At 29.2% G+C, this 12,765-nt stretch overlaps 1 protein-coding gene across 1 annotated transcript; it reads right to left on the bottom strand.

Moving 5' to 3' along the window:
• Positions 1 to 1,650: 1,650 nt before the first annotated feature.
• Positions 1,651 to 3,894, bottom strand: LOC101214245 (hypothetical protein). Its single transcript, XM_004141943.3, has one exon. The coding sequence runs from the start codon at positions 3,727 to 3,729 to the stop codon at positions 1,942 to 1,944; it is 1,788 nt and encodes a 595-aa protein (XP_004141991.2). The 5' UTR covers positions 3,730 to 3,894; the 3' UTR covers positions 1,651 to 1,941.
• Positions 3,895 to 12,765: the final 8,871 nt, after the last annotated feature.

The raw sequence follows: 12,765 nt of genomic DNA, 5'->3' as shown, positions 1-12,765 counted from the left end.
AAAATTGTTGAAATCTTGGTTTTGGGAAATATGTAATTAAGATTTTATTGGGGTTATAAGACTTTTTAACCAACCCTTTCGTTAAATTAAGAAGACATATTTCCTTGTGTGATCGAACTCGTTTCTTAAAGAGCACCCTTCAATTCAATTTCAAGTGGAATATTACAACAGGTTTTGATCTGAGTTCATGTCTGTATGTATATCATACTATGGATTTCGTTTGACTTTTCTGTTTTTCAATACGCAAATTCCTAACATCAAATGGATCTTAAATGCTATTGAAAAAGAGAGAACATCTTTGAAATTGCGAGGCAGTGTCATATCAATGATCTCTCTATATCATAAATTATCTTTGATGCAATAAATTGATGAGAAAATACGTAGATGATGGGTGGATGAGCTTTGCATAGAGAGGTTTGTAAAAGAATGAGGCAAGACTAAGAGAGGGGCCATCGATTTTTTTTTAATGTTCAAACACAATGGACAAGACCTTCAGATTTGCAAATGAGATATTGCTCATACTCTGTTCTTTTCTCCTTGTTCAACATATAAACCAAAAAAAGGGGCAACTAACCACTTATGTCAATATTATAATTTCTATTATTGGAGTTGGCTAAAAAGTCTATAGCCCCTCGAGTCCATATTTGACGATGCTGTAATTCACTGATTAGATTAATTATGGTAATTTAATATTGGTTTTGTTGGATATGACCTAAATAGCTTGTGTTTTTGATGAGTTAGGTAGGATTTGAAATTTGATTATGGTGACTAAAGATTTTGGTTAGTTTCGTCTTCATTCAGGGTCTCTCCAATTTGCAAATAAAATAAGATTATTGCATCTTTAACCAACTTATGCATTTTACAACATATCACAAGTGTAACCCCCCAATTGTTCCAATTTCAATATCACTAAAAGAATTTCAAAATTAATATATACATATATATATATATGGAGAATCGCTATGAAATTATTGAAAATATAGGTGCAGTTGGTCAATTGATTTTATACATTTTTTAATGTTACAATCCCTAACGACTAACGATAGATTAATTTTTTTTTCAAACCTATTCACACAACTCAATTGGTTATCAAGAGTGGCTAGAGGAAAATGAAAAAACAAAATTCTGTACCTTATGACTCAAATAAAATTTTGTCTGTGGTGAAATTGAGTTCTAGATTCTATAATCAAAATAGCTTCTTTATTTTATCATTCTATCTATCTTTACATTTTATGAGGGATAATTAACTTTTTTTTTTTTAAAAAAAGCCTCCTGTTAAAGACTCATTTCACTTTTATTAAAATCAAAACATGGATAACATAATATATTGTATAATAATTATTATGAATTCAACGAGATATTTGTTTCGTATGCATAACTCGTTTTTTCTTCATTGTTAAAGTGACGATAATTTATCTATACTTGATACTTACTCTTTTCAGTTATGTTGGAGGTTTGAATTCATTCTATCTTGATTGAACTCGAAAAAGAGAAGAAAAAAGATGACTTTTATTATTCATAAACATATTACCATTTTGAACATTTTACCTTAGATCAATTATGAAAATGCACGTTGAAAATACTAAAAACTTCAATTACATGTCTATTTATCTACCTTCACAGAATTCAATTGGGCATGGGATTGGCAAGAGATCTAGTACTCAATATATATATGTATATATATTTTGTAGAGAAAATCCAACTTCCAACAATTTTTGATAATACAAATTCATGCCATTTAAACTAACATCAAATATGTGAAAACCAACAGAAATATTGAATCAAAGGTACTCTAAATGAGATTAATTACATGGATTTCAAAGCATCACAAAGATCATCACATCCTCCCTTCAATTTTTCCCTCCATTAATTAATATGTACCACTACCACTACCACTACCACCTCCTTACATCCTTCACATTGATTAAACTCAATGCTCATCTAACCATTCTTTCTCTGCTTCATCTTCATCATCAACATCCTCCCATCTCCACATTCCCCCATTACCGATTCTCGAACAAGATCTTCATCACTATTCAAGGTTCTTAATTTCACAGAACCAAATACCCACGTCGCATTCATCTGCTTGTTGATCATTCGAGCCGCATAAAACGGAATCTTGTGCTTCAACTTAATTCTGCAGCTAACAAAAACCAAACAATCCATTAAGCTTTCTTTGCTCAATCTCATCATATCGTAAGCCTGCGATCTTCTCCATAGGCTTCTCATGTGAGGACTCCCCTGTTTCGACAAACACAGAGCTCGAGTCGTGTCGCTAATGGCGGCTTCTGGGTCCCTCACCAAAAGAAAACATTGAGCTCTGTTGCTATGGAGTACTAGCCTCTGTTTTCTCATTTTCGGTAAGCTTATATTCAAAGCTTCTGTGTATTTCATCGCAGCCTTTTCAATTTCTCCAATTCTAAATTTGTGATTCCCCTGTTTTTTGAGAATACCCACTAAGAGTTTCCTCTTTTTCATCTCTTTCTCTGACATTAATTTCTCTTTTCTCTTCTTCTCAACTTTCAAATCCCAAAGTTCCCCTAATGCTCTCGTTGCTCTTTCACTGTAAAGCTTTTGATTTCCGTATTTGATTTTGTGATAATCTTGCAACAATGCTCGTGTTAAAATGTCTCCCAATTTTTGTTTCTTTCTATCAATTCCAGTTTCAAGCTCTACCAAATCAACAAGAGAAAAAACAGAGGTTTCGAGAACTCTATATCTTGTTTCTGGGTCTTTGATCAGATTCAAAAGACATTCAATTGCCATGATCTGCCATTCATCTGAGGTTCTTGCAAGAACGCATAGGGATTTCAGGACTTCTTCCACATCCGCCACAGCTTTTCTTCCAGTCTCTGTTTTACAGAGAGTTCTCAAAAGCCCAATTCCACCAGGGGCTTCTGGGTTTATCAGTCCACCCCAAATTCCGCACAAATTCTTCAAGAAATTCGTTTTACAGATAAAATTTAGATGCTTCTCTTTGCGAGCGAAACTATTGATGAGATAAAGAGACCAACACTGCGTTTGAATTGCCCATTCCTCTGCTTTTCTATTCTCTATTTCGACCCCTCCAAGACCTCTCGTGAGCAAATTTCGTTGATACTTTAATCTCTTTTTGAGACAGAAGAATTGAGTATAAACATTTTCGACAAAATTTGAAGCAATTTCCATTGCTAATTCCACTGTTTCCCCTCCAATTTGAGCAACTGATTCGAACGTTCTTTCATGGCTTGCCAAATGACCAAGAGCTCGAATGGCCACTCTCTGCTCGACCCAGCTGATTTTTCCTCTCAAAAGCTCCATCAATGGCGGAATCACTCCAGATTCAACAGCAATTTCTGCAAATTCAGCTCTGTTCATGGCGTAAGACCCAATAATATGAGCAGCATAATAAGGAATATAAACGTTCTGATCTCTAAACAGCCATTTCCTATCACTAATTCCTCTGCTAATAAGCTTTGCCATACACTCAAATATCCCAAGCTCTGGAAATTCCGGGTTATCGGGTCGAGTCATGGCGATGTTCCATAGTCCACTCAGTGCAAGAACAGACTCTGGATCATCTCTCAGTGGTATTTCCTTGAAACATTCAGTGATTTTGAAGGTTCTGAGAAATGGGTCAGGTTCGTTCATGGTGCAAAAGAAACAGAAAGGAAGGGCGCAATTAAGCGCTTTGGTGTGATGATATTTCTTATGCTTTTCCGCCATTTTCTTGTGGCGAAGGGCTTTCATGGCGGAAGAGACGAAGGATTGAAGAAGCTTTGGTTTGAAAAAGAAACTAAAAATGGGATGGTTTTAAAGAGAGAAATAGAGAGAATTGAGAAATAAGGTTTAATAATATTCGAAAAAGTTGGAACATTCTTCCTTTTTGTGAACCCCCAAATTCCCCTACTTAACATTTTGCTTCGTCTTATTAAGAACAATAATTTCAATCAATATTTTGAGTTTTTGAGTTTGGTTTAAATTTACTGTTCATTCAATTTCGTCTTACATTATTTTATTTCAATGGTTGACATACACATTTGGATTGTGTCAATTTCCTTAGCCCACTAAACTACAAAAATTAACTTCAGTTGAGTGGCCATTGCATTAATTCGAATTTAAAACAAAATATAAGAAAATGTAAATTACAAAAATATTTACCTTTTATCTATTCTATCATATTATTTAAAACCCACCCAAACTAGCCCCTTCCTTATTCACCTTATTCACCTTAGTGCATATTAGTGCATGTTTGTTATCAGATACCTACCAGGATTTAAAGAGCAATTTAATTTTAGATATAGATTTGACCTATGATTGTTCATAATGTTCAAATTAAGCTTCTTGGAAGAACAATTTAAGTAGTGATGATGAAAAGACTCCATTAATATATGAATTATATTAAGAAAGTTGTGATTCTAAAAAAATTATATTTTCTTAGTGATAATCTTAGCTCTCCCAAAATGTCTATTAATTAAGTACCTAAATAAAGTTTGAACATTTTGACAAGCTCCTTTAGCTCTTGGCTTAAGTGTGATATCATAGAGTGGTGGTGTTTGGAGGGAGGGAAAGGGTTAGGAGGAAAGGGTTGGAAAAGGGTTATGATAATCCATCCTTGTTTATAATTAATTTATTTAAGTTTAAATACTATTTATTTATTTTTTCTCTTGTTTATAATTTATACACTTATGAATTTTGTTAATTTTAATATTTTTTATTTTTGAAAAAACAAATAAGTTATGAATTTGGTATAATTATATAGAATTTAAAATAGTAGTTATAATTGTTGTGTGGTGTTCTTTCCCTTGCTAAGACAACACGTCTTTTCATCTTTTTTTTTTTTTTTATGGGTGCATTCTTCATTTCTTGAAGAAGCTCATTTCTTTTGGTTCTTTCTTTTCTCCCTTTGCTTCTCTTCTTAAATTTATGGGAGTGTTGATTGTACATAAACTTTTGTTCTGTTCAATGAAATATTTTCCTTTTTTTTTTTTTTATGTATAGAAAAGATATACTACCATACCACCCACATTCATTCATTCATTACTTTATTATTTCTTTTATATATATGTTATGTGGTGTGTACATATTTAATAAAAAGCTTAGATTGTTTAAAAGCTGTACTATAAACTTTTTCATTGAGTTCAAACTTGAAACAAATTTTGGGTAATCTAATTCTAATAGCCTCCTTTTCCACATGCTTAGCAGTAGCAATACCTATTGCACAAAATCTAAAACGTGGTTTTACATTGGTTCCATGTACCCAACCATGCAAATATGCAGAAACTCTGGGAGAGAATCCATGCAATCATGAGATCAACAAAAACACACACACATATATATATATATATTGCAACTTGGTTTTTGTGTATGGTTTTATAAACTATAGGCATTTTAAAAAGTAGGAGATAATTAATTAAGAACACGAGAAGATCGGGGAAGAAATGAGATTTTTTGTGATGATGAATCCCATTTTCTACGTTGCAATAACCAATGAACTGAAATTAAAAATGAGTTTGATGTAACTTTTTGGAAGATAAAAGTCACTTGATCAAACCATTAGCAATGATAACATATAGTCAATAAAGGTAATTAAAAAGAAAGGTTAAATCAATTAGCAACTTGTGATTTGTTTAATTTTAGTCCAAAGTACCTGTACTTTAAATTCACATGTCAAAATCTAATTTAATCATGATATTTTTACCAAATTTTAAAGCTACCTCTACTATTAATATAGTTAACTTTTGATTAACGTATCTACTAGTCTTTTTGCAATAAATTTTGAAAACATATATACAATATATTCATTATTAGTTTACATAATTTTGATCAAAATTAATTTAACATTAACCACAGTAACTAACTTGGACATTTATTAAAATTTTAGTGACAAACTAAAATCAAATAAGTACTATAAAATAGCAAAATATAGCCAAGGTAACAATAAAGTCTAATGTATTTACAAAAATAACACAAAGAAAAATTTACAGACACAACAAATTTTGTTATATCTACAATTAACTATCGCATTTAACCCTTATCTTTAAAAGTGATAACATGAATGGAGCCAAATACATGGTATCTGGATTGGAGAAGTAAAAGTGAAAGGAGATGAAAAAGTAAAAATTTCAGATCTAAGCTCTAACAAATTGAAAAGGTAAGAATGGTAAAGCAATCCCTAATATGTATCACAAAAAGAGAGAAAAAAGTACAACGGGGTTGGGTCTCAAGAAAATGCGGCTGCATGCATCTATAAGTAACTATATTCATAAAACTACTTTTTCTTTTACTCTTTTTAAAGAAAACTATATTCATGTAAAGTATACTAATAACATGTCACCACCATATCAACATTTCTATCTTTACATTTATATTTATATTTTGTAATTTATATATCAAAAGAAAAAAAATACTATACATGTTAACTTGTTTTAAAAGTATAGGTATTTATTTATCTTTTTTCTATATAATTCTCTACAAATATCAATGATATTTGTAGACATTTATAGTAAAGAAAGAAACCTTAAAAATGGGAAGATGTAAATAAAGAACAAAAAATAAAAATTTGGATTGCCATGTGGCCGCAGAGGAATGTGTCACATTTGGGAAGTGGTGCACCCGACCGTAGGTAAGTTTAAAAATAGGGTGGGTATTATATTGCCCTTTTGGACTATTATTGAATGAGATCAACTGATCCAGCCCAGTTAAGGCCCAAATTCAATTAAAGCCCATTATGTTGTTGTAACGAACGTGGGCAGTTTTCATTATTGGAACTCTTCTCCAACTAATTTCACACATATTACTAAGACTGTAATTTAGTTCTTAGTTGTTCTTGATGCTCCAAATTAAATATGAAGCTGACTAGAAACATTTAAAGATGTTCTGATCTAAAGAAGATGAGAGTTCGTAACTTTACGGAGGAGTTCTGTTTGCAACTTCTTCCACGGAGTTGAAACAAAGACAACTAAACCTTACATTTGGATGAAACTCTCCAACTTAAAAGATGTTTTGTGAAAATGTTTGCCCTATGTTTGAGTTTTATTTTTGTTGCATGCAATCCCAATTGTCATAATTGATATACTTGTTTCTCCTATGAAATACAATTTTTTTGTTAAGGCAGTGGCTGATTTGTTAGAATTTTTTTTACTGGATCCTCTATTTGAACTCCAACTTATTTATCAAGTTTCTTAACCAAGTTAAATATCATATTTATTAAAAAACGTTGTTGCGTGACGTACGTGCCTTGCATATTGACAATGTAACTATGAGTTACTCTTTCTAACATCTATGTGAAATTCCGTTATACTATTAAAAGACACAAACTTTATAATGCTACTTTGATCCTAAAGTCACAATTTCAATATCATGATAACCAAACGGTATTTAAAATTGGTAGCAGAGATACAGGAAACAGTTTTCACTGATTTCCAAGTTTAAAAACTAAAAAATGGTCTCATTGAAATTTGATTTGTTTTAAAAGGTTGTTACAGTTTATTTTGCAAGTATATGTTTTTAATTAGTGTCCCTATCAATACTGATGAAATAGTTTATATATATAGTTATACGACGATGTTTAATTTTAAAAATAAATAATAAAAAATAAAAAATATTTTAACAAGCTCTAATTTTATATTTTTGTTAGAAAATGTCAATTTCTAAAATAAATCCATAAAAAACATTTCGAATAGTATATTTAGTATGAGTTTAGAAAAAGCTCCAAGTCTTGGCGTTCCGTTGGTCATCGACAATAATAGAGTAAATAAAAAAAATTAATTAATTGAATACAATATACAAAAATATAATAACAATAATTATTTTTGAGCTCAAACAATTAAGTAGAATATAGAAGTAAAAGATTGAACTACATATATAAATTTGTAGTTCATTAAACCATGTCAAATCAACATAATGATATTCGAGTGATGTTTTTATTAGAGATCTTTCCATGAATGCACAACTCTTTGCTATTAAATTTCTCATAAATAAAGATGGATAGAAAAAGGTAAAAATAGGTTAAAAACGTGGGATTAGTTTAAAATTAAACAAGTATTGTTTTTTTACCATTTAATGTAAATTTTAAATAACACAAAATTGAAGTGAACAGCAAAAACTTCTTAAAATTGATAAAATAATTATTGAAATCTCCATCCAATAAATATTGAAAAATATTGTCATGTCAATTAGAATAAGAATTAAACATTTGATTTCACAAGTAAATCGTACAAAATTATTCACCCAATCATCTTTATTAAGTTAAGAATCACACGAACACAAAAAAGTAGAACCAAATATATTTTAATTAGCTTGTAGTATTATTAGCTCCCCACCTTCAATAGTATGATTCAATAATTTCCTAAACAATTATTAATTTTACTATACAATTACGAAAATATATATATTATAAGTATGTTGTAATAATTATTGACAATTATTGAGTGCTTTTTGTTAGGTGTTTATTATGAAATAACAGGACTATATAGGAATTGACAAAATATAAAATAAAAACTAGTGTCAAAAGCAACATCAAAAGATGCGAAAATGAAAGAAAAATGATGGAAAAAAAAAGAATCACTTGATGCAAAAGAAAAACCCAAAGACACATTATGTAGCTTTTAGAATAATATAATAGTTTTACTTGTAATAAAATGACAGCTTTATCTTCCTCTCTTTCTCTTGAACAAGCAAAGAAGATGAATTGGACAAGGATTCAGTTATTAATACATTAATATTTAGTTATTACAAAAGTGTAAAGGAAGAAAAGATATTAAAAGAGAGAGAGAGGGAGGCTTGAAAAAGGGTCCAAAAAAGCAGTATAGGCAGTGAAAGAACATTCACCAAACCAAGAAGTGAGGCTTTTATGATATCAATGTGGATGAAATTATGTTTTTTAGTGGTTTGGTTTGGTAAGCATCTTTAAAATTTCAGTTTCAGTTTGGTATCTTTTAAGAGCAACCATCACAAATTTTAGGTCCCATTTCAAATTATGTAATTTAACTATTTCTCTTTAATTATGGTTAAGAAATAAATAAGGGTATAAAAAAGTAATTTTTAGTTTAAATTATAAAGTTGCAAAGTTAGAATTTAGTCCTACAATACTAAAAATTAAAATTTAATCTTTTACGTTTGATAAAATATAATTTTGTTATGGATGAAGAAAATGATAATTTTAAATAGTACATACCTTAGTAACTACATGAACTAGATTTTTAAGGGCATGTTTGATAGAGAATTCGAATTTTAGTTTATATTTTTAGATTCACTGAGTTTAATGAATTTTCGTTTGACATACAATCCATATTCTGTTTTTGAAAATTGTTTTCAAATAGTGTGATTTAAATGGTTCAAATTCATGAAATCAAATTTTTTTTATTGTACGAAGAATTTGAATTTTACATTCTAAGAAGAGTATAATTAAATAAAATTTATGCAAAAACATCTAAAACTACAATATATTTATAAACTCAATTCATTTTTTACATTTTTTTTAAATATAACATATATTATGTAACGTATTATAAATTATATAATAATAAAAAATAACAACTATATAGATTTTGTAGGATAAATTACAGATTTAGTTTATATGATTTTAAATTGATAGCATTTAGTCTCTATGCTTTATAACTATAACTTAAATCCATTTGGTTTGATAAAACTTCATCAAATAATCTGGCTTGTATGGACTATTATAAAGATTGTCAAACCATAAAGAATATTTATTAGATTTTATCCAACTATATGTAAACTCTAATTTTCATTAAATATTGATTAAAATTACAATTTAACTAATTTTGTAAAAATAAATTATATTTATAATTTAATTTATAGCTACTTGTCAATTTTAAACATAAATTATAAATATATATAATATGAAACACGTTGTAATCTATATTGATTGTTGTGACCATTTTTTAGTTGACATTTTCAATATTTTATTCTGTAGGTTTGTTTGTTTTATGAAATAACAAAGTCTTGAATTAAATGTATGTAGAACCACTTTTTTCTTTTTGTAAAATTAGATTTTGATGGATGAAGTAAATTAAGATTGATATCTATTTAGATTATAAAATACCAAATGAGGATTAGACATTTTTTATAACCACTTTTTAAAATGTATTTATATTTTGAAGTGTTTATAATTGATTCATGAATTTATTTAATCTAACAAGATTTATGATTCAATTGTTATCTATGTATGTACACTACTGTTAACTTAAAACGTTAATTAGAACCTTTATCAATTCAATCATTATCAAACTTTTTTCTCTTATTTTATCCTTCAAACAGTTGGAGAATACTATGAAATTTAGAATTTCTCGTAAAATTAAGATGTTATAATGAAAAACACATAACAAAATCATTTCCCACAAATAGTAAAGTAATATCAAAATAGTTCTCAATGTTATTATTAGTGCATAAGTCATAGATAAAACAATAATATTTAACTTTTCTTAAGGAGCTTCAAATATTTGGTCACTTCATTCAAACATTGAACCAGCCGATTATGTTGGAGTAGCTGATCTTAGATGTACTGCTATGGTTTTGGAAGATTTGGGAGAATCCAAATTCTATTAGTTTTCTATGACATGATGGGCAATTTGGAAGGATCATAGTTATTTAAACAAATTGTTTTGTTACTTAAGTTAATTGGAAAGATTGGATGTTACACACACATATATATATAAGATTTGATCATTCAACAATGTTATCAAAATCTACAAGTGTAAGCACAAATGAAGTTTTAAATATACGGTCTCCTTTGTGGCAAAGTTGTTTGAAATTTTAGTGTCGATGCAACTTGTATTATAGATAGAAACGAGGTCAGTTTAGACCACGATTATTAAAAGTTAATTTGGAAAAATGATTGTGTCACAAACAGGATAAGATCGAAACTGAAAGTGAAAGTAGCAAAAATAAACTTTGTTAGTTGAGTTAAAAATGATATAACGATTAACTTATCGATCTATGTTGGTGGGGTCCAATGTTGAAACCATCGTGAAAGAAAATTTATACTTAAAACTTTTGTATATATCACATAATGAATTTGTTCATTAATATCGTGGAATAAGACAGATCTTCAAAAAAAATTTGGCCACACTAGGTGAACTTGCTTGCTAAGTTGATACATGCTTTTGGTAGGTTTTTTCTTTTTCTTTTTCCTTTTATTCATATATTTCTTTTTTTGAAGAAAAAAGAACTGATTTCTCTTATTATGCCACCATACATCATAATCATTTCATAGATAGTGTACAATTACAAAAGAAATGAGATGCGTCAAAGGTTCAACGTTTATCTTCCCAAATCCTTTATTATACTCCACACTTTTTTTAAATATCATATATCAATTTCAAAATAAAAAAATATTAGGAAAGAAAAAATCTTCTTGTCACCCACCAAATAATAAAAATACATATACTTCTTTACTTTAAATTCTATTTTGGTATCTAAATTTGGTAACTTAGTCTATTTTTGTGTTTTAGTCTCCAACTTCTAATAAAAGAACTTACTTTGACCTCTTACTCTTAGGTTACAATTTTGTTAAATTTTATATGTAATGGTGATTGTGATTTATATATTTTGATGATTATTAATTAAATTCATAATTAAAAGAAATATTTGCTAATTTATTTTATATATTTTGTATGCCAACAAAGAAAATAATTAAATAAGCTAGAATTAAAAACTAATTTTGTTTTTTTCTCTTTATTATTATTATTTTTTTTGCTAAAACTCAAAGTTGTTATATCTACTTATGTTCAATTTACATTCTTGAAGCAAATAAAAAGAACTAACGCGAGTGAAATAAACATAAAAATAAAATAAAACCTATAAATTGGTATTAACACCCACAACAAATTTAAAATAAACTAAAAAATAAAACAAGTAGAACACATGTATAAATAGTATAAATAGAAATTTGTGTAGATAAATATTTTTACAATAAATAAAAAAATTGGAAGAGGAGAAAAAAACACGTCTATGAATCACATAATATATGGAATTTGAGGCAGTGAAGAAAATTTGTTTGCAGATAAAAATTGTAGGTAGCATAAATATAGTAAAAGAACTTAAGGGTGGAAATAGGAAGCCAAGAGGTGGTTCTGATGTACATATAGGCGAGTTGATGTTGGGTGGAGCGTGATTTTAGATTGAATTTTGGAAGGAAATATATATGTGGGGTTTATAATTGTTTAGGCACGACTTTCAAAGGCGGTGGTAGTGGGACAAAAGAAATCCAAACGGACTGCTAAGTCTTGTTGGTAAATTTCCCCGCAATAATTGCCTCGACAGTTCACGTGGACAACTGTTATTGGATTGTCGAAATTGGCGTGGGCCCCACTCTCAATCATCCAGCTGTATCCACCAAAATTCACTCCAAATTATTGGATCCTAAACCGCGTCATTAATCCCCCCATTTACCTCTCTCTTTTCCTCTTTCCACACCACCTTCTTTCCAATTACCTTAATTTAACGCATTCATTTACACATAAATTCAACTACTTGTTTGATTAATCAGATTTTCAGCCTGAGAGATGTAGACAAGAGAAAAAAAAATCAATGGGCTTTGTTTGGCCAGTCTGTTTAAATCTCCAATATTATACCGTTCTTTTCTACGATTCCGTTCGTGGGCCCTTTTCTCTCTCCCAACGGCTAGTACAGGCCCATTAATAGTGGGCCCATTTTCATTATTTTTATTAAAATAAAATAACTCCTTCGAGGCGTTATTTACTGGTCTATATATACACTATGACGCCTCGGGCTCCGAAACATTCACTTCTTCATCTACTA

The sequence above is a fragment of the Cucumis sativus genome, chromosome 6 (genome assembly GCF_000004075.3).
Source record: "Cucumis sativus cultivar 9930 chromosome 6, Cucumber_9930_V3, whole genome shotgun sequence".
In the NCBI taxonomy this organism is placed as follows: Eukaryota; Viridiplantae; Streptophyta; class Magnoliopsida; order Cucurbitales; family Cucurbitaceae; genus Cucumis; species Cucumis sativus.
Note: the sequence above shows the minus strand (reverse complement) of the source record. Positions and strands in the feature narration are given on the sequence as shown.

Coding starts and splice junctions, on each gene's coding strand:
- LOC101214245 (XM_004141943.3), bottom strand. CDS start 3,729: ATGAAAGCCCTTCGCCACAAGAAAATGGCGGAAAAGCATAAGAAATAT.